Source organism: Chaetodon trifascialis, chromosome 11 (genome assembly GCF_039877785.1).
Source record: "Chaetodon trifascialis isolate fChaTrf1 chromosome 11, fChaTrf1.hap1, whole genome shotgun sequence".
Taxonomy (NCBI): domain Eukaryota; kingdom Metazoa; phylum Chordata; class Actinopteri; order Chaetodontiformes; family Chaetodontidae; genus Chaetodon; species Chaetodon trifascialis.
In genome coordinates, this window is record NC_092066.1 from 10,435,389 (window position 1) to 10,461,738 (window position 26,350).

A 26,350-nucleotide genomic window follows, 5' to 3' on the forward strand; every position below is an offset into this window, starting at 1 on the left:
TGGCAATTTATTCAAGGATCCCACCTCTCCGCTGCGTTCTTCTTCTCTCTCTTCTGTTCTTTCAACAGGAGACGCAACTCACATCCCAGACTTGGGTGAATCCAATATTTAAGCGATACGTCTGTATTCCAGAGCATTCAGCAGAACAGACAAGGTGATGCTAATAGAAAACCTCACACAGGACCATGAGGGAGATAGAAAACAATGTGCGTGTTTGATGACGTGAGAAACACTCACAATCTGCCTCCTCCAGTCTGATTACTCTTAGATTTCCTCCTCAGAAAGTCCAGCAGTAATCCGACTTCAATTATTCCAGAGTAGGGTGTTTATTGATGAGATCTGACGACGTTTGATGATGCCAGCCATCACTCATTTGAGGCTTTAATGCGACTGTGTAACGCAGCCAGGAGCCATGAAGAGCTAAGTAATCTCAAATAAAACAGAAGCAATGGACACTGCAGTTCAAAACTATGCTGGGAGCTGATGACTGCTTCTGCACATGCATCGCACCTGCAAGTGACCATGCCAAATCTGCGAAAAGATCAGACCTGAGGTGAACTTTCACCAGTATTCTGATGGGACCACATACGACTCGAACAACAAAAACAGCCCCACTTATCTCACACCACTTATCCCCAAGGTGCTGATGATGTTCACTCTAAACAACAATGTGGTCAACAGACCCATTCAGACTTTAAAGAGAGGCTGTCAGAGACCATGATAAAAAAGTATAATGATTATAAATGCTTAGCCCCATTTAGGAGGCGTCAATGCCATTGTTGTTGTTATCCAGCGTATCAATCTTGTTGATTGATCATCCCACTCTGGTGACATCAGTTTCATGGCCTCTGAAATGCGTCCCAGTGTTTTCACAATGCCATCCAATTAGGGTACTCCATTCATCATTGGGCTGGAGAATCATTATTAATTGGGTGGAGAGCTGACTGCCACTCCCCTGCTGAGGAGGGCCACGGCTTCTGGAGATCAGGCCATTCAGACTACGGTAAAAGAGATGGGGGCTGTGATGGTGCACTGTGCAGGGGGGCACACAGAAACATCAAACTTCACACCTTTATGGACTTCACAGGCATATTCGACCAGAATACAGAAGATGACATGCTCCTTGCTGAAGAATGATTGGATCAGTGTGAGTAGTTGAATTCAAAGTGGAGGGTGGCTGCTTTGTGATCGGTATCTTTAACTCAATAACAAACACAAATAAATGCAATGTAAATAACCCTGTTGGCCTGCTTCAGACATGACCCCTCAGATAATAGACACTTGCCTTCACTCGTCAGTTAGGAGCTCCACAGGGAAAGCGCTATGCTTAGGTCTGTGCCCCCCAAATCCCACCCACCTCTGTGCAGGCAAACAGACAGACCAATAACAGCTGCTTGTGTACCTCCAAGAACATGATCCCTCACTGACATCCCAATAGCAAGCGCTAATTGTGTTGGTTGACAACAAACAATTTTGCCCACTGAAGAAGTAGCTGAAACATCTTTAGTTTTTACTACTAATAAATTAAATTCCACTTTTTTTCCACCAGGAAATGAACCTGGGTCTCCACGTTAGCCAGGCTTCCAAATTTAGCACAATTTCCAGAAGTATCAGCTAAAGAAAATGCAATTGAATAAGCGAATAGCGAATAATTGGTTCATCGCTAATCACACCTCTAAGTCAGGTGCGATTAAACCCCTACAGAAGAAAATGTTTCATTGAGATTCCTTTGATGATTCACATAATTAACAGAGTGGTTTCTGTTTGATTCATGTATGGGCTTGAGGAATGCTACAGCCACCTCACTGTTCCACACAGACCTGATCTTTTCTGCTATTTTTAGTCTCTTCAGTGGAGCAGAAGCTTCAGTGGACATCAAAAATATACAGAAAACAGGTGGATGTAACTATTGGCAGGTAAATGTTTTGCCACTTGCGTATCTCATGGACGATTTCCTTTCTGTTTCAGGAGTTTCGGTCATGTCAGAACAGTAGTAATGTGATTGTGTCGCACCTTCATTGCCTGCAGATAAGCCGTCTGGCTTCGTGATGCCCGTGCTCTTTTTCCGTCTGTGTTTCTTGCGGTTGGCGTGTGGCGATGGAGGTGGCTCAAGTTTAGGGCTCGTGGCGCTTCCCACACTGGAGGTGGTGGGGTCAGTCATTCCATTGGCTGAAAAAACACAGACAAGTGAAAAACAATTATTATTTTCTACAGTAAATGAAGACAGCAGTTTGGATTTTTTAAGTTTCATATTCACTGCCCATGTAGGTTGGTTTAAGGTTCAAGGTCACAGCTTCATCTTGGTATCTATAGTTCCATACTAACTGGGTACAACTCTACAATGATCGCTTCATGATAAAAACACACCGATGCAAGTATGATGCTACAGAAGTCTCTGGTGAATTCAAGTAGTTACTCTATAGAGTTTAATACATAAACTCCCATTGGTGGGTTATCATTATGTCACTTTTAAAGTTTCCAGGGATTTTCTTAGGCAGAATGTATTTAACGCTTTCAGAAGGACGCAACATGCAGTCACAAAAATCGCATCCGTTGCAAATTACAAAGAGTAAAAAGTGGAAAAATTAAGCGAAACACTGAAATTTAAACTTCAGTTAAGGTTAATTGGGGCAAATTTATTGCTATGATGAACCACGACGTACAGATAAAGAACTGCAGAAGTGTCAGATTTCAAAATAAAAATCACTTGATGAAATATAAACTAGAAGTTGCTCTGGCAGAACGCTGCAGCATCATGTTGCTTCTGGATGATTTTTCCTTGCTTAATGAGGACTGTTGATTTGTCTGCTATTAATTGCATTAATTGCTCTCATCTGAAGCTACACGCCCAGTATGATGGAAGCAATGTATGACAAAAACAAAAACAAAAAAACACACCTGTGTGTTACACAGAGACAGGTAGGAAAAACCTGAAACAATTCCTTGAAAATAAACTGACAGCTTCGATTTAACTCAAAGAGTTATGCACCATTATGTATCAAATGTATGAATTGCTGCGAAATGACAATGAGTAATGAATGACACCATCAGCTGTATAGAAAGTGTCACGCAAAGCAGAAGCAGACTTGTCACAACATTAAAATGTGTCCACAGCTGCAAGAGTTGGAAGTGAGTGCTCCAAAAGTAAGCGTGGCTCCAGCTTTAGACAGAGTGAAGGACAGGTATGGAGCTATCAGTGAACAAATGGTTACCTAAGTTAGCCCGCGGCAAAGCTCTCCATATGACTGTCTGAGAGTGACAGGGGGCTAAGAGCCGGCTTTGTTTCTTGTAAGTGATTTTATAAATGTGATATTAACCTGTGCTACCGTTGGGCAAAGGGATAGGAGGGATGGGACGAGAGGAGGGGGTTGTCAGCTTGCCATCTTTCTGATTTCCTGACATTTGACATCACTTTCCCTTCTTTCCCCCTCCGGATGCTATTATGAATCTGGGAGCGGGGGCCAGGGGCCTGGGGGAAGCAGGGAGGGAGGGCCGGTAGATGGGCCCCATATTGCTCTCCTCTTACCACCCTGTGTGGTGCTGGCAGCCTCCTCCATTGTCTCCCATCAAAAGCTCATTGTAGTGTAGCAAACTCCATTCATTTCCCTGTGCACCGTCCCAGCCCCAGGGGTGGCGTGCAGGAGGACAAGGGGCTCAGGGATTATTGCTGTTGTTGCTGCCAGTTGCACATGCTATAATGTGCGGCACTGTGCCATTAGCCAGTGTACAACATTAGGCCTAATTCGGTCATTACCTTTAGGGAGATGGGGCTGTCTTGGAGGAGTAAGATGGGCTCAGCAGGGGATTGAAGATGCTAGCGTGGGGGGAGAGTGGAGCTCAGAGGGCCTGGGGATGCATTGTTTGAGCGTGGGCTCGAATATAGGAGGCAACACCTGAGACACACATGGTTATGTCTGGACTGGACTTAATAGATTAATCTTGATGTTGAGTTGATGTACACAAACAAGAATGTCATGACTGGGGAAAAATAGTTCTAACCATGTTTAATTTGTTAGAAGATAAAGAACCATCCTTAGAAGCAGCATTAATATTTCAGCATAAATAGTGAAGTGTTACTTGGAAAATAATAATAGTGATTGTATGCCATCACATTAATAAACATAACATTGGTGTGTGTGCTGGACTATATACATTACGCTCTCTGGTGTTTTTGAATGGCAGCACGCAGCCACACATGTAGTAGCTTCTAGTCGAGGCGTCTGTTTCAATTTCCCTGCTCTCTTACAACAGCCCCCCTGAGACGAGTCATTAGCTGGCTCAGACAGCTGGGGGCACAGGGGTCCTCCATGTGCCCCCCCCCACTCCCACCCTCTGCTTCCTCCTCCCTCTCCATCCCAGCGTCTGTCCCGCCAGCACAGCTCCGTATGGCGGGTGGAAGACTTGAGCTCCAACCTGTCTCCAACGTGACAGCCAGCATTTGTTTAATGTCGCTTGAGGTTAAAGGGGAGGGCTGCCCCTCAGGGGCCCCAACCGTGTCATAAACACCTCTAATTATCAATTTCTGCCCCTAATGTTGTGGAAAATGACCCTGACCCTGCACATCCTGCACCTGAAACATACACAGGGGTGAAACACCTCCCTTTGTGTGCACTAATCAGGCTTTAAGAAGTCTGCAACATGAAGGTATAGAGGCAAGAAATGGATAAAACTACAGCACACATCACTGAGCAATAATATCAAAGCACCTGAAATCTAATGCTTTTATATAATGTAAAGTCTCCAGCATTTAAGTGCTTCTCAGCTCTAAACTATGCATGCTGCTAGATTACATTCCTTAAATTGAGAATTCTGAAGTTTTTGGACTGACTGCATTCACGGTGGCATTATTAGCTAGATGTTAGCGTGTAGGAGGGCCATTAGGACAAAGCTGGGTGATGGAGCACACCGGGGATCAGGAGTCTCTTTCCCACTCAGCCAAGATCACCTGGGCAGCAGCATAGGTATCAGACTAACCTGTGATTACAGGGTGATGACAGTTTAAACATGCTTCAGGATGAAGACTGTGGGTGAGACAAAGAGGGAGCCGCTAACAGCTTCCTGCCTTTACCAACGTTAGTGAATGCGAATGAAAAAAGGGTGAGAGAGGGAGGCGGGGGGGAGGCTGAGGAAGGGGGGGAGTCATTTCATTGTTATTCAAGAGGCTCCGGGTGAGGAACACTATGATTCCGCCAGGCCCCTTGACATGGCAGCCCTGCCTGTCCTCAATCAAAGCCAACGGCTGCAATTAATGGCAAAAATTAGAAACAATCACCGCCTCCCCCTTATTATCCTCAATTAGAGCGTACTAATCAAGGCCTGATCGCGCTCCGCTGCTCTCTCCAAACTAAATGTCAAACTTCATTACGGCCTGGCGTAGAAATCAAACGCCCCACATGCTATCACCCTCGCATCGGGAGGCCAAGGTATAAAACACAGTGCCACAGGAAAAGGCTATCTGTGCATTAACTACCTGCGTCCTGATACGTAAACTTAGCAGAGGAAAAAGCACTAATGTATAAATTACCACACAACAGAGCAGAGCTACAGCACAAACGTCTTGGAGGATGGAAAGAAGAACTTCTACTGGTGGGCAGTGAGGACAAAAATAGCATTGTGATAGTTAGCACAGATTTAGCAATATGTAATGATATTTTATATTAAAAGTCACATGGTGAAAAGTTTAGATTTTGCTCTTGCCACGAGGGCTGTAGCTAACAATTATTATCATTATGGATGAATCCATAATTTCCTAATCTCTTTTTGTGCATGAAATCTGAAAAAAAAATCTCACAGTATATAAAATAACTATCATATATGACAAGAAAAAGCAGCATGTTTGAGAAGCTACGACTGATGAATGTCAAAAAACAACTGAAACGATTTGTTGATTATCAAAATAGTTTCAGATTCATTTTCTGTTGATCACCATAAGTATTAATCAACAAATCATTTCAGGTCAAGTCAAGTCTTCTGCATTTTAATAGAACACATTTTTAGTGCACTGTTCAGTCGGGACACATTTTTAGCAGAATATGACTTGATGTTCACATTTTTTTGGCCACTAGAACTGTGAAGACATCCCAACCCTCTAACGATAGGACAATATTGAATTAATAAAGGAATCATTACCCATGGAAAGCACCGATCTACAGCAATCTTTTGCCCTCGGAAAATATCACATTACTCACACACTGACCACGACTTAAGTCACCGTCATCAGCGAGTCCACCACATTGCTCCGACGACTGTTTGAGCCTCTTGCGTTTAATTCAGGTTCAAAGATTGAGGTGTACCAAGGAGAGCAGGATCTAAACAAGCATCCGGTGCATTAAGGATGGGTGTCTTTATGAATGCAAGCAATAGAAAAATTGGGCCGGGATTTAATCAAAAATCTGCGCTCAATATTCAAGAGACGTGACTACCTCTGCTTCTGCCATTGCTCAATAGGTTTACAAATGAGGACATTCTTTAAATAATATGGAAATGGTTACCTGGCTAAGATGCATTCATTCTCCAGTGAATCATCAATCTGCTGTTTTTGCATCTCAGAATCACATTTTATGTTAACCTGCAACCTTCACCAAGGATAATGGAGTGATTGGGCTTGGTTCAAGTCAATTCAAATGGCAAAACATGAGCACCCTTCACTGTGGAACACCCTCTATTGATTATTGAAGGCACATTAGGATGAAAGATAAGACGGTGGCGTTTCAATCAACTTTATGTTTTCTGATAGTCCGGTCACACTTTACTCTGCCGACACATTCTGCGATTCAGATTCCTTCGTTGTCAAAAGATGTAAAAACGAGGGAAAGTTTTTGAGCTGCAGAGACGTTGCCTCTCGTGCACGAGCCTTAAACTATCTGCACTGACTATGCACTGATTACAGAGACACGCCTTCTCAAGGACGAGCAACATACAGTATCTATCATTTGGAGCAACGTTTCTACTATTATTTTCAGCTCATTTGCCTCATTCAAGCTCATTTGTGGTTACCTTGAGAGTAGCATGAAAATAATTGAAGAAAATAGAATAATGGAGCAAATTGTGGATCTGATTTAGTTGAAGACTGGATGCTGGTTAATGAGCTATGGTAATATTGAGGGCTTTTCAGTTTACCAAACATGAAAATGGGAAATTCTAGGCCTCCTCATTTTCTCTGCACAGCGTTTAGGAAACTCCTATTTGTCCTGTGCAGACCGGCTGCCAAACGCCTTTTTTCTCTCCCACACCACAAACGCGCTCCGTGGAAAAAACTCACATACAAATAGCTACACACACAAAAAAATTTGGCGAGAACACACACACATACACAACACACGCTCATTTATTTGAGGACCCCACGAATCTAAGTAATTCTGCTTTGGGCAAGCTGCTGATGGGAGACAGGGGTAGGGGGTGATGGAAGTGCCTGCGTCCAGGCAGAATTGATCGTTTGGCAGCTCCAAATGAGAGACAGGCTTGTCTGCGGAACCACGAGGGCCGTGCAGTTGGACTCCAGCAGCGCTCGTAAAGTGCGCTCTTTAAACTGCCGGGGCCCCTGGGAGCCCATGGGGAGGGGGGGAGCCGCCGCCGTGCTAATGAGAACTACCAGAGTGCAAACATGCATGGAAATGACTGTTATTCTGTTGATGTGCATTTAAGTGCTTTTTTACTGCCAACCACAAAGAGAGGGAAATAACTGGTGATGAATGGTACCCCCAAAAAGCATTCATTTTCCTCTTCGGAAGAAAAGAGAGGAAAACAGACGAAGGAGGGGGGGGGGGGGATAAGAGTAAGATGGAAGGTAAAGACGGGGGGGGTGCAGACATGCATGGTGAATATATTATCTTACTTCACTCAAGTACAGTGACAAGGTGCAATGTGACACAGAGGCAGTAAGTGGAGATGCATCGATGGCAGAGTTAACCTTCACTGTTCCTCTCCTCTGAACACGCTGCTTCTATCAAAGAGTAGCAGCCAAAAAGGTCACAGCGATCACAGCCCTGATCACCTAATTATGAAAATGAGGGCTTGTACCACCTGTCTGGGAAACTCTAGAAATGGCATCTGCAGCTCGCAACGCGCCTCTAGATCAGGTCGCTTCATTTTGTTTTAATTTACACTTGCGCTAGTAACGTGTGCAATTTGGGGGTTTTTCGACCGGACTGTGCATGGCGAGGACTTAAAAGGTGCAGAAGCTTACGGGCTGCGCTGCTTGTACTGGTGTTGATGGCTTCATTCCACTGGTCGGCGCTGGACACGGAGAAGGAGCGTTGGTGCATGCCGTCTTTGCTGCCGCCAAACACCGAGCCGCCCGTCTGCAGGGACGTGCTGCTGTTGGAGTGAGGAGCGCCTGCAACATAAGTGACAGACACAAGAAAATGAATCCTGATTTCTTACGTTCTCCACGGCCGAATTCTGAACTTAGCCTGGTAGGACTGTTTTCCTTAACGCCAAAAAAAGTCTGCAAAGAAGTGATAATGGTGCAATTGAGTTAACAGTTTTTGGTAGTTTCTGCAGCACTGCAATGCCGCTGCCACCTTATTTGTGCACATCCCTCTGTCAAACAACCCCCCTCACGCACAGACACACACGCAAAACCCCTCTCCCTCCGCCTCTGCCTCTAATTAGCCCTTAATTAACAAGATACACTCTGAACGCTAATTATCTCGCCTCATCCCTCTGACTGCCACATCGATCTCCACTGGCGTCAGCAGGCGTTCTCTCCCCAACTTCCAATCAGGCGAGCCACGGACGCCTGGCTCTCTTTACTAATTCATGGGTTAGGCTGCGCCATGTGGGGTCCTTCCCTCCTGTTCGCGAGCAGTCGCTACAACACGTCCTAACTACTCTGAAAACCTCATCCATTCACTTCCAGTCATGTGACGGGAGTCAGATTACCTGCTTCAGCTCTGAAGTGCATCAAACCGAATAGACGAACAAGAATCTGTTCCAAAAGTGTATTTTATTCAGAAAAATTCACTCCACTGAATGCAAGGTGATGTTGCACTGATTAGAACACATTTCATATAAGATACAAGAAAAGATAAGTTGCTTATAAATAAAATTAGCTGTCGCGAAAGCTCATTTTTACTGTGCAATAACTCCTTTACAGGCTGCACAACCACATTCTCAAAACAGTACAATTTAATGGTAAACAGATGCTGCTTTGACACTGGAAGTTCAAATTTCTGAGGTTTTGTTTTGGAACACAAGCCATATCTCTGATTTTCTCCACAATGCCTTCACATCTTAAAGGTATCGCACATCAAGGCCTTTTATTCAATAATTACAAGAGAATATCAGTTTCTGATTGAGGTGACAATAACAGAAAATATAGAGTGTGGGTCGTGTGTAAAGTAAACTAAGCGGCACGGGTGCTTGTTAGGATAATATGTCCTACTCATTATCTAGAGTAATAAGTGTATCAAATTCACATAATCATGTCTAATTAGTATCAGTAATTATCTTGTTGGGCCCAGGAATATTAATCTTCAGGTCCCAGAGGGGAGGGAGCAGAATCGCAGCAAGAATGGGAGAGAGAGCGAGGGAATCATGCTGAGGAGCACTGACTAAATTAGCATGCTGAAATCAGAGCAGAGGAGGAGGAGGAGGAGGAGGAGGAGGGGGAGATGAGGAGCAGGGGTACTGGAAAGAAAATGTGAAACTTTGTTGTTTTTTTTTTTTTTTTAAAGTGACGGATGAATGAAACATAAAATACGCTCATGACTTCTATAAAAAAAATGCTTTATCATACTGAATTTAAAAAGGGACATTTATAAATGTGATTTGAAAGAAAAAAACACGACGGTAACGTATTTTTGTTTCAAGCCGAGACCCCATATTAGACTGATAAATGTTTAATAACCTCATTGTTTTGAGGCAATTCTTTATTTTCTACCGTAAAGATTAATGCTTCTTTATGTTCAAAGTGTGAAGTTTGACTCTTTGACGCCTTGAAAAAAAAGAGAGAACAAAAAAAAAAAAAAAAAAAAAAATGTTAGATAACTACAAGGCAACTTCGATTGATATTTAAAATTCAACAATCAGGTCTAATTGTCAAATTGGATGCTAATGATTAATGAATTATACATGGATGTATCCATTAGTCCCCAGAGACCACTCCTGCATAAAGGGGAGGATAATGTAATTACAGTGGAGAAATAATCAGCTTGTGGCATTAAAAGAAGACTGTACTCGCAGCTCCAGCCAGGCCTGACTCCGGCGTGTTTCACAGCTTCAGCAGTGGCACTATGGTGGACTGACACTGACGAATCCGACAACTGCCAGCTGACGTCCGAACGATTCGACTTAATGCCGAGCGACTTTATCGATCGTGAAGAGCGATTTGGGTGTCAAATACATCAAGCACTGTTCAATTGTAATGCAATAAATGTTTAGAATAACATGATGCAACAGAACATTTTAGGAGTTAAAAAAGAAGCGATGAAAAGCGCTCTTTCATAAAAGCCTCCTTTTGACAATTTCTTGACATTTGCTGAATACAGCAACCCTCAATTTGTCTCATTATTGGTGAACGCATCATAGTTATTTCACAGGTAAAATTCAACAGCGATCAAGATATTTCCTGTCAAACTGCATGGCATGTAGACAGTTGAAGAAAATGTATAAATAAGTACATATTGCTATACATTTATAAGGGTACTTAACTTGTGAACATCCATTTACTTCTACTGTATACTAATACTAATACTTTATCTCAGAGTAATCTCAGTAATATTGTACTTTTAACCCCGCTACACGTATTTCACACCTTTAGTTAATTTGCAAATTAAGATTTTAAGTACAAACAATAAACTAAAAAAATATATTCATTTTTTAAAATATCATCCATTTTTATAGATTGAAGCATGAAGTGGTAAAAATTAGCTCCACCTCATCGAGCTGCATTAAAATGCTTCTCACACCTTCATGCATCAGTAATAATAATAATAATAATAATAACAAAATATTTCATACTATTACACTGACAGCAGTCATTCGTTGCAAAATAAGCCCTCTTACTTTTAATACTTTTAAATTAATAGAATATTATGGTAATAATTTGTTCATCTACTACAGTACAATTCTGGTGAAGCTCTTTTAATAGTTTTTTCACATTGTAGTATTACCATTTTTACTCAAATAAAAAATCTGAATTCTTCTTCTACAACTGTGTCTAGAAACTGTAATTACAAGCACAGTCAGCAAAGACAAACGTCCTTTACAACTACATTCAAAGTGAAGCATTTCACTGTCAACTCCTGTCTAACTCCCATTTAAATGAGTGAAAACTTACAAAGTACAAAGCACCACTATAAATATTTCTTGCTGACTGTATCGCCATGTGTATAAGGAGATAACGAAAGCCATATAGTGTGTTCTACAGGCTATCCAGGGCTGGGGTGTTAAGTGGAGGCGATGGATTAGCGGGGAGCAGCGCTGCCTTGCTCCTCATTTCTCTTTAGGCCGGGCCGTCAGTGGGTTGATGAGCCGTGACGAGGCCTGACCCCTCCGTGGAGTTGTTGCCATTATGTACAAGTAGTGGGATAATGAAGCATTCATGGTAATGTGGGCCGGGCAGCACATCATCTGCGGCTGTGTGTAATCCACCACCATCATCCTGACCAATGCCCACACGCCCCCCCACCCCGCCCCTCCCACCCCCCATTACTGCTGCTGCCTGTCCCCACACGAGCCACTCAGACGTTCGTATACCTGTGAGTTACATATTGTGCTTATACAAACTGTATGCATCAAACCAATTTTTACTTTAACCCTTGTGTATGAAATTGCCTGTTTTCTTTGCTTGTTTAGATACAGACAATTTTCTAATTCTTCATATTGTCAGGTGACGTTTCCAGCACATAACTGCTGCTATGTTACACTCTTACTATGAATTTGAAGACATTTTGATGCCATTTGCTCAGAGATGAGGATAAGTATTTAAAAAAAAAATAAAGATAAACCAAATACTTGACTATGACTCTCTTGTGGGTACATGTACAGTACCTGAGGGGCTACTTATGCAGTTGTCAGGTGTACATCTGAAAAATTATACATGTTGAAAATGGACAGCTAAAAGTGCTGGATCAATGGTTAAAACAAAGCTTCTGCTGCTGTAAGTGGTGGAAGTCGAGATTCAAGCATGACCAAACCTATTTTATATTGATTTTTTCGACTTTCACAAAAAAGTCTTTCAACAGTATTCACTTTTATATAATTGGTAGTGTTAAAAAATGGTTTTAAGTCAGCTCAAAATGGTGCATTCATAACATGACAATGTCGATGATGGACTCCTTGAACTCATCTAACACGGCACATCAGACAATAAAAGCTGGACTCCACTCCTCTGCAGCACCTCTCAGATTGCACCAGTGCTGGAAGAAGAGGTCTGATGCTGGCACTGGCAGGACCTGCTGGCCAGTGAGTGCGTGGCTCTACAGAGCTGTAGATTAGATCTGGAGACAAATTATGGTCCAGGGTGAGGAGGGAATGAGCTAAACGCTCTCGTGAAATCTCCCCCTCTCGCATGCACGTCTCCCTCTCCCCCCACAGGATTGATTCAAAGTGACTGAGCCCATTAATACTTTGATACAATGTATCTGTCGCCGGTGACACGGCAGGATGCGCGTTAACAGGGAGGATCATATTTAAAACGGTTCCGCTCAGCACCCAGCAAAGGAATTAAACCTGGCCCGCTTGGCAAACTCGTGGGCGCATGCGTTCTCTCATTTACTCTGTCTTCTCAGCCTCTCCTCTTCATCTTCCCATCTCCCCCATCCACTCCGCCCCTCCCTCTCTCCGTCGCTATCCCTCTTCTCCCAGTGATTATAAAGGTCTTTAGCTCTAAGGAATGAATGAATTACCAAAGGCACAGACAAGGCTTGTGATTTGGACGCTGTGAATGAAAAATTACTCCTTTGTTCCCTTCATCAATTGCACGTCTAATGAAATCAAAATCCCGATCACATAATCAGAAGAGGGTCCTCCACCCAGAGAGAGACCTGATGTGATTTGTAACCTTTCTTTTCCTAAGTGGAGATTAAGGCAAATCTCCTCACATTGTTCCCTGATGCACAAATGGATGGCATCTGAAAATCCTGGGAATTTGTCATTGAGGAGTCTTTTCCCGGAAATGAATAACAGTAGGGGAAAAAAAAAGACAAATCTGTAGGTGAGGATTTCCCGAAACCTGGTCTGGCCTGTTTTTCAAGGCCCTTTGTTTGTCCCACTGACCCGGCTCAACCCTGCGCTCAAGGTTAACAGTGTGGGATGAAACGACCTCAATTCAAAGTCCTCTGCTCTGTAAACTCCTACATCTTTCTGCTTTTGACTGATTAACCCGTTCAGCAGTGGCAGCACGTTGGCCAGGCTTAACAGCAACCTGCCTGGACTGCGTTCACGGTCCCTGCTGACCGGTCTTTGGCTCTGTACCCACTCTCAGCCGGTTAGCTTTCGCCGGAGTGATGGAAACACTGTGCCCATTTCACAGCCGATGAAGGACCCCGCCTCCCTCTGGGGATCACTTTGCTAATTAGTATTAATTACTCTTAATCCTAACCCCTAAATCCAATCACCGGCTTCCCCTCTATAAGCCTGCCAGACTCTCTGCAGCCTCCAGTGGCACAGCTCGCTGGGAGAGGAGCTCTATTTTTAAACTTGAAAGGTGGAGAAACCCTGGCACGATACTCAGGACCAAACTTGATTTTACTGCTGTGACCCCACACCACCGCAGAGGATGGAGAATATCTAGGTCAGTGTCATGGTGGCACAAACATAAACAAACCGTAATGTTCTGTGAGATTCCCGTTAACAGGGGCGTAATGTTTAAAGATAATTTTTAATTCCCCGTTTAGCTATTTGGAGAATTGATAGATTTCTCATAGACACTCATTAAGTCATCACTGGGTGTACTGTGAGGCAGCTAATTTGCATGAATGAACCATACAGAAAGTAGATAATTAACCTGTTGGGACCCATTTTTATGATTAATCACAAATTAAGGACATAGAAAATGAGTACAGTAATAAAAGATGAATTGAGTCACCATTACCTTTTAAACCTGTGATTTGTTTTGAAATATGTGAGACCCCCTTTACCAACCATGACCATCCTTTCAATCTTACCAATATAAGTGAATATTACCATTACGCAGTATTCAATACCACAACTACAAGAGGAAAGGACACAGTGTCCACAACAGTACTGCAGGTGCTGGATGAACATGTGGTCAAAAAATGTGAACCCCAACACACTTTTATTAACACTGATGAGAGCAACACATTTGCTCTGCGCTGTCGCTGGCTCACAAAAGCTGTTTTTGCATATTGTTTTTGATGACACTGACCGCAACAGATTGTCTGAAGTCAAGCCTCTAATAAGGACACAAACTGTTGTTTTCACATATTTAAGCCCCGAAGGCCCATTGCATGTGTGCATGAGCCTGAGAGCAGTGTTACAAGATCCTAGATCATATGTTTAATTAGTGTGTGGTCACGTCCATGCACATTTAACTCAAAGCTAAAATAGGATGCAAATGTACCAATCATGCTCCCAGAGACTCAGAAGTGTCAAAACGTATAAAATATCTCAAATTGTACAATAATCTGCAGCTTAAATATGAAAAAGAAGCACAGTTAGCTTCACTTGTCTGCCCTTCAGCCTTATAGTGAGGACAGGGAATCGTACCTGTGTTTCCTATGCCCAGCTGCAAGGTGCTGCGGTCCTTGGTCAGCCCATTGGTTTTTGGGCTAGCAGTGGGGGCCACGGTGGCCACCGCTCTGGGGGGTCGCTTCCCGGGAATCTTCACTGTTGTCCTCAGCAAGTCTATCTCTTTCCCATGCACATTCTGCATGTAGTCCTGTAGAGAGTGGAAAAAAGACAGTAGCCGTGACTGGCCTGCACGCCACTCACGTAAAAGTCCAGACATGTCCAAATATTTCCCCCAACTTCAGGGAGCTGATTATACACAGCAGACCAACAAGAGCCCAGGAATTATGGAAGAAAAACAAATTAAAAGACTATTCAATTTCCATCCCCATTAGTCACAACCCATCTCAGACCTTCCACTAAGGGTGTGTGATAGTGGAAAAATGATTGTAAAGCCATTATACATCACCTGTGCCCACGCCGTCTCTCCAAATAGCGAGATGTTAGGCTTAATGAATGCAAACAGTCTCATTCTCTTTCAATTTGGGCATTTGATTTGGTTTAAAGCGACTACGGCCCAAATGTGGGAAGCCAAGGTGAAAATCATTGGGCTCAGCAGAAAAAGACCCACATAGAGGCGAGCTCGGCCTTTGCCGTCCCCCCACCGGCTCCTCTGCTTTATTACCGTGTCATAAAGCACTCATTTCTTTCCCAAGCCTCCTCGCTAATTACCCAGTGAGCGCTCTCATTTCATTTTATTGCTGGAATTAACAGCCAGATCGAAGCGTGCAAAGCTATTAAGATGTGTGATTAAGCCACATTCAATTAGTTTCTACAAACAATTTAATTGATGTAGCAGATAGAATTAACAGAAGGTGATTGTGTGGATGGCTTGGCTGACTGCGAAATTAAAGGTTCCCCTCTTCCACTCTCTCAGTCTGCCTCCCTCCCTCTCTCTTCCTCCCTCTCAATCTCTCTTCCCCTTTTCCCTTTCTTACTCCTTCTCTGCTCCACTGCTCAAAATGAGCTCGAGCTGTTACCGCGCTAATGTAACTGTCTCCCTGACTTCACCTCCCTCCGTAAGTCAACAGATTCATAGATTCATAGATTGCCCCGATGACCTGTAATAGCTGTAATGATCAAGAGATAGCCTGTTCAGTCAATTACATACATCACTGTAGCACAGCACTGCTCGACTAATAACCGCTTGTAAATTAAACCGCTAACACAGTGTCAGTGCAACAAGGCCACACACAAGGTTCACGTCTAACTGTTGGGCTTGTGTTCAAACTTTGAGCTGCTTGGACACAGAGGGTTGATAATATCTTTCATCTCACATCGCAGAATTACCTAAACACAGGAGCGGAAGAATCGGAGAGCGATGGGAGGAACTGAGGGGAATTTGGAGGAAGACGGGCATTTCTGACAGTGGCACTGCGCTCCTGAGCTGCCAGCCAGCCGAGTGTTTAAGAGGTATTAGCAGCCCAGCAGGATTCTGACAAAGATGGATGTGGGAGGCTGGTCAGGCTCTGCTGCCATACGGTGAGAACCATTATAAATACAAGCCAGCGTGGAGTCTGGGCGCGGCGGGCACGCAGCAGCACAGCCATGTCTCCATTAGCCGGCACTGGGGACGGGCACCACAGGGGGAGACAGAGATGACCACTAGGGTACCCTGTTTCTTAATACTAAGCTTTAAATCACAGGGTTAGCTAATACGGCGATTATATACAGTAGATGTTGAAATCACAGGCCTGTACGATTGTAATCCACTTCACTACAGCAGAGGTGGTAAATGTAATCGCATCAACAGAATCGTACTCAGCAGTTGAAAAAGTCAGAACATTAAAACCTCCAGCAGCACCGTGGAGTACAAACAGTAGCGCAACAGACACATAAAGCCGAATGAAAGGAAATGGGAAGGGGGGGTTGAGACTCACGTGTAAACTGGGGTGGTAAGTAAGGACGCCATTATCGCACAGCGTGACATATTTCTTTTTCCACTCCTTGTTGAGGGATTTGCCACTTCGCTTCAGAAGGATTCCCTGTAAGAGACAAGGCATCATGGTGAGCATATGCTCTTCTCAAGGCAGCACGGTGGATGATATGAGCCATTATAGATGTTAAATATTATTATATAAATAAGCATTATTATTGCTGGTACAGATTCGTTATGGCGGTTGAATCAGGGACAATTATGAAACAGTATGGAAGTGATTACGTGTATAAAAAAGAAATGACAACACAGTAGTGATAGGTAATTAAAACCCCTTAAACTTTCAGTCTTTATTCTCACTTGTTGGCTGTCAGGTTGAATCATATGTTAGTTTTTCTATTGTGACCACTTGAATCTCCAAAACTGGCCAAGTTTCTCTGGTACAGAGACCATTCAGAGAGGGGGGACAATCCAATTTGCCAGACCTCCTCCCTGCATTCATACACATAACATGCTGAACTCTGGAAGACCTCTAAATCCGGGGATTAGGGAGTGTGATCTCCCCTCTTCAAAGCCCACTCAGCTCTTATTCTATTCTACTTTATCTTCTGGGGCCTTTTAGGGCCTCAGATGGCTTCCTTATCTGCTGAGTAAATCCATTGGTAAACAATGCAGTTCCTCTGCTGGAGGTGACCAAACGCTGCTGAGTGCAAGGGCCAGGAGGCTCTCCGGGGTTAAACAGTGAGGAGGGGCCCGCTTAATTAGGGGATTAAGCAGGGGCAATGTTTGTGCTTTTACAGCCAGGGCCTGTGTGTGTGTGTGTGTGTGTATGTGAGCTGGAAAGGGGGGGTTAAAGGGGTAGTATTTTGCTAGCCAGGCCCATCCTGCGGGCTTTAATCCTGATTAACACATCAGGCAGAGCTGACCCTCGGTGACCTGGGCACCAGGCTGTTTGCCGACAATCATCCTAATCCGAACCCTGACTGATGTGGGGGGGCAAGCACTGACTGCTGGCTGCATGCTGGGACTCAAGAGTTTGGTCTTCTTCATAGCTTATATATACCTGCCTGTTTACAGCTTCTCACTGCAGCAGGAGCTCAAACATTTACTCCGCTAAATCTACTTTTCACTATCAAAAAGTTACGGAGTATAGAATAATATTTTCTGATGTTATCTCATCCTATAAATTTATTTTAAAATGGGAAAAAAGTCATTTTAGAGGCTACTGAGAAAACAGAACAGCATCAAGGCATGTATGTAGCTGAATTTTAATCAATTCTGCGACACAATTAGTGATAATATAACAAAAAGTCATCAAATTCTCCTTGTGGGCAGTAAAGTGGAGGCAAAAAAGAGGCAAAAAAAACTTTTAGATGTTGTATATATTGTGTTCATTGCTGTTTAATAAAAAGACTTTGCTCCAAACTAAAAGTCAAGCGATTAAACTCAATATAAATGTTAATGTTTCACATCAGAAAGCCTCGGTTGACTCCTTTGTAACAATTGATACATGTGATGATTTTTCAGGAAGAGTCACTGTGTCCTTCAATCGATAAGCTGCTGACTGCCCAGACTCTTCTCAATTTAGTCAATAAAATAACTGTAAACACTTTTTAAATGGCTCTCTAATCATACAAAGCAAATGATCCAGTCACAGGGCCGCTGGCGACTTTATATAATGCATGTTTTACAAGCAAATATGTTGCTCATCTCGCGGCCTTACTGAAGCATAAATAAATCTATACATGCAATCAGTGCGGAGCTTCATATATTTATCAGAGCTGTGAAGCAGATCAATAAAGACACTGGGACAATAATGTGAAAATCTTTACGCGTGCAGACTGACTTCTCTGTTTTATTTGACCAGCTGCCCATTACGGCTGCGATATATCTGTCATCAAGCATGTCACTGTCACTGGAAGCACGACGAGCGATTCGAGATAATTCATCATAATTGTTCAATCGTTTGCCGCGCTGGATTGAGCTGTGTGCTGGTTTGACATCACACGGCAACATGTGTGCAGCCCTGCACTTCCCCTCCGACGCTGACACGCACACACACACTCAAAGGGATGAGTGTGTTCAGCCTGCGCGACGTAAGGAAACAGGCCGGTCGTCAGATGCGCTCTCTGTGTCCACACAATTGTCATATCTACACAGAGGAGATAGTGTCTTTGCCTCCTTTTGTCAGACGACCAGGAGAAAAGCTGCATCCTGCCACTGCGGCTGACTGATAGGCTGGCCCTTTGTGACAGGCCGCGGAGAAGGGGGGTGTGTGTATGTGTCGGTGTCTGTGTGTTGGGATGGGGGGGGGGGTGATGGGGCAAGAATGCACTCACTGCTGAGGAGCCGCCAACTGCTCCGGAGTGCATTGTTATCCTCACTCACTATTTTTATAGATGGGAGGGGGGGGTAGCAGCAGAGGGAAGAGGAGGAGGGGGGCTTGTGGTGTGTAATTTGGCCCTGTGGGGTGGGGGGTGGGGGGGTGGGGACTGGTAATTAAGCACACATTGACACTTTGATCTCCTTGATTGTGCATTTGACTGGCCTGTAGATCAGCCAGTCACACCACTAACCCCCACCCCCCCCACCCCTCCCTCTACATCTGTATAGCCAAACTGCCCCCCTGCCAAAAAAACCCCTTTGTAGATAAAGAGGGGGGAGGCTTATCTTGTCAAAAGTTGCCATGAGACTCAGAGAAACCTGGACTTTAGAGGGGAGCTCCCCAGAAAGTAGTGGATTAGAACGGGTGGGTTTACAGTAAAGATCGCTCAGAGGGGATTCTTTCTAATGTGCAAACCTCCCGCTCACCTGCACTCAGATTTGCCGGCTTCTGCAGGGAATTACACTAATCTACATAAAAACCAAGAGTTTCACGGAGATGAAATAGAAATAATGTGTTTGTAGGGTGGCTGTAAATAAGCCAGAGTTTAATCTTCTGTTGTGTTAATAAGTGTGGCTTAAAAGAAACGTAACACAGCTTCATTTATTTTCATTTTACAATATCTTGAGACGTTTGCATCTTTCACGTGGACATCACTGTTGCTGACAGATCGACCGTTAGACGCTCTATCTGTTAAACTGGTTTCCCCAAAGCGCTATTTTCTGATTGAGTGAGGCGGTTTGGAAGCTTCACCCTGCCATTATTTCAGCTGGACCAAAGCCTTGGCAATTTTCTTCCAAAGGCAATGAGAAGGTCTGGTTCAACATTTAAAAAAAAAACAAAAAACGACATTATCTTCCATCATTTGCAGGTAAAGAGGATAATATAAGGATGGTGACCCATTTTCAAAAGCCCTCGTATAATCGCGAGTGATTACTAATCAATGTGTCAATTACATCTGCCGCGGTTGCAGTCGGACTTTTGGAAATGAGCCTTACTCAGATGTGTAATTCAGTGTTCTGTACCCAGCTGGTGCTTTAAGGCAATGCGCGAACCAATCAAAAAGAAAAATATAAAGAAAATCAGAATGCGAATAAAAAACAGCAGCAAAGGTCTTTAAGGTGGGAGAAATTATAACAATGTGGAAATATAAACCACTGTGATGTCAGCGAGTATTTAATGTAGCGTCAGGTCACAGATTAAGAAATGAACCTAAAAACAAAACTGTCAGGCTGAAGACAATGATGTCTACTGGGATATCTAATGAAAATTCCAGCTAATCAAAGCTCTCATTGTTGATTATAAGGATATGCATGAATGAAATTTTATTCAGAAATACTACCCATGCACAATTATGAGAAATAAGAGCAGCAACACTTCCACTGGGACCAGACATTTCTCCATTGAAAGGTGAAATCCAGACTCAAATTGAGGATTATTATCACAAATGATCCCAGGAATCATCTCTGCCAAGATTACTGACGCGAAATATGTGAACTAACACTGCACAGTTAAAACAGGCCCATGTTTTCAGTTATGGCCACTTGAGAAACACACAAAATGTTTATTTTCATTATCTGAAAGAGAATTATTCTATTATGTGTGAATTCACCTGCACTTAAAGTACAAATCTCAAATATCAAAACATAATTATTTTTAATTTCAAGGTGATTTTCACCAACATAAAGCCACATGTCTCTGCTAATAACCTTTCCGATGTTTTTCCCCCCAGCCTTCTTCTCCACCTCTGCTTGCTTCACTTCTACTGGCTTGTTATGTTGTATTATGTCGCCATCTAGTGGTTACAACAACACATGGCTTTGCCCAAATCACACAGGTTAACTCTACAGCTCATCAAACTCTGATTTTAAATTTTTAACATGCAGCATATTGACATTAAACAGAACATCTCTTGACACATAAAGGGATCATACTTACCAGGTAACTAAGAGAAATGTGGGTTAAAAATGAGGAAAACAGCTTACCTGTTTGATAGGTATGGCCCTTCCACTGCCTATGCTGTCTGTTTTACTGTCAACGCTCTTTGCCTGATCACTGGCTTTCCGTGACTGCAAGAAAACAAGAAAGTCAGTCAGCAACTGAAGCGACACACTGACGGCAAAGCAGAGAGTGGGAGTTGTGGGGTGTGAGGTGAGTTTTTGGGGCGTGCTTGTGTATGTTGGGGTGTGTGTGTGTGTGTGTGTGTGTGTGTGAGGGAGAGAGAAAGAGAGACTGCGGGTGAGAAGGGGGAGGTGGGGGAGTTTGTGTTTGGAGCATTTGTGGAGAAACTCGACGTTGCAAAATAAAAGTCTCAAAAGAAGCTCGAAATTAACAGACAAGCAGACCAGCGTAACAAACAGCAGTAACACCGACGTGCAAGTTCAAAAGAAAAAACTTAAAAAAAGAGACCAAACCAAGACCACAATAGACACATCTCAACACAGAGGAGACCAAGGACGACCACACATTGAGTCATGACTCAGCCCTGAAACCCTTTGGGGGATCCTTCCCTCTGTTTGAGACCCAGAGCGGGCCCTTACTGGACCTGCAGACCAACTGCTGCTATGCCAGTGTAGCTTCATCTGTGCCTTTAGCATGGTTGCACTGATAAGGGCTTTTGTAGCACGTTAAATACATGAAAGTCCATTACAGGTTAAAGGGAGAGAAGGGAAAATGGTTATTTTTTAAAAGACTTCAGTACGAGTGGCGTCCTCCGACCTTTGACCTGCAAAACCTGCTGGGACATAAAATTATTTTGCAAATAACAAACAAGTCAAAAAAGTAAAAAAGCACAAACATTTCAAGTTTCTGGCAGTGCCTGCGTAAAGACAAATGGTTAGACAGTCAATATGACCTCACATGGAAATAAAGTCATTTGAAAATAACTTTCCCACCCCAAAACAAATAAAGAGATGAGGTACAGGCAGGGACAGACATGAGTGTGTATGGTCTCACTCAGAACATGAGAAAATGTCCAGTCACCAATGGAGAAGAGGTAGAGTCTGAGTTCAAGTAAACCAACTCTGGTGTTTATATTTTTTCCAACATTTTATTTTTTTTTAATGATGACTTGTTTAGCTTCTATACAGACACCATACAAAGCAAGTCACAAATTCACTTCAAAATATTCAACAGATTGAGCCAAACATTGCAGTTCCCACAAAATATAGGATGGACAATAAAGGCATTATTTCATATACTCCTTATATGTATGTACTTTTTATAGAGTACCATTGTAAATAAAATACAATACAAGATATACAGCAGTCTATATTTTCGTCAATCCGTTCATGATAGAAAAGCGATTATGCAAGAGTTCATAATCTCTGTACCAAACCTAAATTGAGAAAAATGAAAATAAATAAATGAATTAAAGAACAAAACAAAACCATTGAATGTGCAAAAATAAATAAAAGGCAAACAAATGTTAAGTTTAACTACATTCATACAAGTCGGTGCAACCCAGTTTCATTTGTTGGCAACGTTCAGTATAATATCTCTCTGTTGTACCTCAGAACCCTCACTCTCTACCCTGACTTTTATGAAGGCCTTCATAAAGTTACTCTGATCTAAAATAACTCTGTGACAACACATTTATACCACATGTTCAATCCCATTCAGTGCTTCAATACTCGCTGGAAAATAAGAAGGAATCAAATAAAAAAAACCGGACCAAATGAATGTAGGAAAATCTAAAAGGAAGAACAAAAAACAACTTGGCACCTCTAGTCCTTGAGTCCTCATTTATGGCAAAAGGCAGTGTGATGTCATGTAAGGAAAGGTTGAGTCCTTTGGGCGGCTGGATAACAGTTCCAAGAGTGACTTGACTGTACAGCGTGTTTTTGTACGTGATGTCTGAATGAGAGTTTGAGGGGTGGGGGTTTGGGTGGGGGAAGGGTGGGTGGGGCGCAGGGGTGGATGGGGCATTTCCAGAAGAGTCCCTAGAGTCTGTCTCACTTTGTGATATTTGACAGTCGACCTGGAGTGCCCTCAAACACTCAAAAGGACTCGACTTTAGACAGCGTTAGACGCAAAGTTCCCGTATAGTGCAAGTTCTATGCATTACCCTGAATGCAGCAAAGCATCAAGGGTAAAGCAGCGACAAGCTGTAAGTCCTCAGTAAATAATCTCTTCTCTATCAGGATTGGCAAAGCAGGGGGACTCTTTTCTTTTTTTAAACCATCATGCTCTTCTAATTCGGAAGGAGTTGGAAAGCCCTTTTTGTTGAAGAAAGGTTGGAAACAGAAGCACAAATCTGCAAATATTGAAAAACAGTGTCAAATGGTTATTTTTTTTTTTTGTTTGTTTGTTCGTTTTGGTTATGTTTTGTTTCGTACGTCGAGATCCAATGACAAGTCGAGGGACTGAGAACATGAAATGGAAACACCAAATGGCAGACATTAATAAATGAATATGAATGAATGAGTGGGATGGTGTTCAGTATAAAAAATGCCGTAGTATTCATCTAAATTCCTAAACAGTGTGCTTTTCAACACAAAAAGGGACAGACAGCCTGAAGACGTCAGGAAACCACAGACAGATTACAAAACAGATCGTTTAGAGTTATTGACCATGGAAGCACTAGGAAATATAATGCGTACTGTGCTGACACCTAGTGGCCAAGGACAGTTATGGTAAATACTGGCTTGAAATGATTGTGGTTGGGTGGAATTGATTTGTGAGGGCGGTGAAAAGACGGCGTGATAAGATCTTCTGCAGTAAAGCTTTGAGTTGTATTTACTTACTTTAAAAAACTGCCAAACCAATGCATTATTAAAAAGGATTCACCTGTTTCAAGGGGCTTTTTTTAATAAACTACATCTGCTGTCTTTGTAATCAGATTAAATTTAGCCCCCCCCCCCCAAAAAAATACAAATCTGAACCCCAAAGTGATAATTTTCACTCTCCAACACTGTTAACTCAATAACCTGCACATTGCAAAGGATTTTTCTTAATTTCAAGAGTCCCAATGCCAGCGCCACAAATGTGACAAATATTACTTTATATCTGATTACAACTGCACAAGATTGTTCTCCTGCAGCAGTTTTCTCCTCGGTAATACTGTAAAACAAAGTACTTTGTGTGTAATGACTAAAGTGAGTCTGATATTGATCTGTCAAAGCTTGTCTACTGATGACATTAAGGCATATTTTCATTCATTGAGTGCTTCTCTTGAAAATCAACATAAGGTGAACTACTTACAAGAGAGTGGCTAAAAAACACGGCAGGCTTTCTGAATGGCAGCCTGCAGTCTATGGGTGAGTAGCAGGACTTTTGGCGAACTAACACAGATGTGGATTTGTTTTTAAAACGGACAAAGCTAGGAAAGGGACATCCTCGATATTGTTGCGATGATGAAATATTTTCTCTTTCTGTTGTTTTGTAAAATGGCAGAAAGGTTGGCACTGCGAGTCTTCCTCTCCTCAGCCCATCGTACTCTTCAAGTGTCACTGAAGAAATGTCGACATCGCCCCGTTAACTTTCCGTCCCCTCCTCCTCCTCCTCCTCTGTTTCCTCCTCCTCCTCCTCCTTTCCTCCCTCGCCCTCCCTCCTCCCACCCTCGGCTCGCTGCTCCTCAGAAGGTCATGAGCTGAAACTCCCGCTCGGCTTGCCACTCCGGCACCCACACTGGGTAGGTGGCGTGCTTCGGCATCTCCATGACGCGGACGGGGAGAGGCTCATTTCTCTGGTGGACATGGTTAGTCACTACCTAGCAGGGGGGAAGGGAGACAACAAGGGGAGCTAGCACACAGCCTGTACTGCTCGGAGGCCACAAAGCCTGCGGCTTCCACAGCAGCTGGGGTAACAGGGTGGAGGCAGTAGGAGGAAATAGAGGAAGGGGGGGAATAGATAGGGAGGGAGTTAGTTAGAAAGAGATGGGGGAGAGAAGGAGGCAGGAGATAGGAGGCAGCAGAGGAAACGGGTGATGGGAAGGAGGACAGGTGGAGGAGAGGGGACATTTGAGAGGCGGGGGGAGGGCGGATGTACCAGGAAGGAGGGAGGCAATCTCACACAGCCTGATATCTGTCGCATGAAGCTCACAAAGTTAGAGAGAAAACTTGAAAAAAAAAACAAAAAACTGAGACACCTAAAACTTTGCAAAAGCTGACTCAGCCATTCAGTTAGTTTGAAAACACGTTTTGTATTTTTTTTTCCTCCTCGGTACAAACAGGCTCTCCAGAGAATTATTTCATTCATTTGACGAACAACAACGCCATTTTTGGTAGAATTCCTGAGGGTCCGCCCCTAAGCTTGCAGAGGCAGAGGTCTGGCCATGTGAGATTAGGAAAGGCTCAGCGGCAAAGTGGAGGGCTGGTGAGGGAGGGAGGAGAGAGGAGGAAAGGGGGAGGCAGGCTGGGTAGAAGAAGAGGGCAGAGGCTACAAGTAAAAGACAAGCTTAGGACAGCTAAGGAAATTAGAGTGGTTAGTGCACACATATGCTATTGGTTAGAGCAGAGGGCAAATACGACAGGACATGGGGTAAAGAGCAGGCAGACAGGGGTCGGGGTACTGGTGTGGTAGTGAATCTTCGAGACCAGATTTGGGCCAGAGTAGAAGTGAGTGGGGGGAGGACTGGGGAGTTATCTAGACTCAGCGAGATGGTTAGTGGCTGGGTGAGCGTTTCTATCTGGAGCTGGGTTGTTGGAGGGTGCGTGGCATGCGTTATTAGCAGCGTGTAAACAGGGCATTGGCTGGCTCGGACTTTTAGTTAAGCTTGGCCGGGCAGGAGAAGTGGCATTGGCGGTTTGTCGCTGCCGTCTCCTCCCCAAAAGGGAGGTCACTGCAAAGAAAGGATCTAGTAAAAATAAGAGGGGTGGGGGGAGGGAGGTCAAAGATTTAGACAGTGCAGAGGGCCTAGTTTGTCATGGGTGAGATGAGAAACTTAATCCGCGTGCACTTACTACATCCAATTAGAAAAGAAAAAAGGACATGAAAAGACGTTTTTTTCCACAGTGCTTATCTTTGATATTTGCTTTGAAAGAAGGGTTTCATTTTTTTGGAGCATGTCAGGGATCTAATAGAATTTCTACTTAGTCTTTTTCTCCTTTGCCCATTGTGCTGTGTGAACAAGACGCTTTCTTTGCCTGCATCGGAGGCAGGAGAGGTGGCTTTGATGCATTTCGAGCTACCTGTCTCCCTCTGGTGGACAAAGTGTGCTTGGCAACATGCCTCCTAGTAGTGTGAGTGGGTGTTGCTTTGCATCAGCTGTCGCATACTTACTGTGAAAATGTTGGAGCGGCGCTTTGACTGCTTGCGGATGGGCGTGGGCGTGTTGGAGGCAGCGATGGTCTCAATGCGCATCTCCCGCTGACTTATGCTGGGGGTGGAGGGAACAGAGGAGGAGTAGTCGCTGAACGCACCCCCACCATTGGCCGCCTGGGGAGTGAGAGAGATTA

General features: G+C 43.6%; 1 protein-coding gene across 4 annotated transcripts in view; it reads right to left on the reverse strand.

The window, feature by feature from the left end:
- agap3 (ArfGAP with GTPase domain, ankyrin repeat and PH domain 3) overlaps nt 1-26,350 on the reverse strand; it is a 113,980-nt gene that overhangs the window by 23,296 nt on the left and 64,334 nt on the right. For 3 of the 4 annotated variants that reach the window (XM_070974434.1, XM_070974435.1, XM_070974432.1), the window contains exons 8-13: nt 26,175-26,330; nt 20,939-21,022; nt 16,575-16,679; nt 14,674-14,845; nt 8,186-8,335; nt 2,014-2,169 (exon numbers count right to left, since the gene is read on the reverse strand). In XM_070974434.1, coding sequence (XP_070830535.1) covers nt 2,014-2,169; nt 8,186-8,335; nt 14,674-14,845; nt 16,575-16,679; nt 20,939-21,022; nt 26,175-26,330 — 823 coding nt within the window. Of the gene's footprint in view, nt 1-2,013; nt 2,170-8,185; nt 8,336-14,673; nt 14,846-16,574; nt 16,680-20,938; nt 21,023-23,117; nt 23,209-26,174; nt 26,331-26,350 lie in introns of those variants that run through there. The other variant, XM_070974436.1, reaches the window with a different exon arrangement.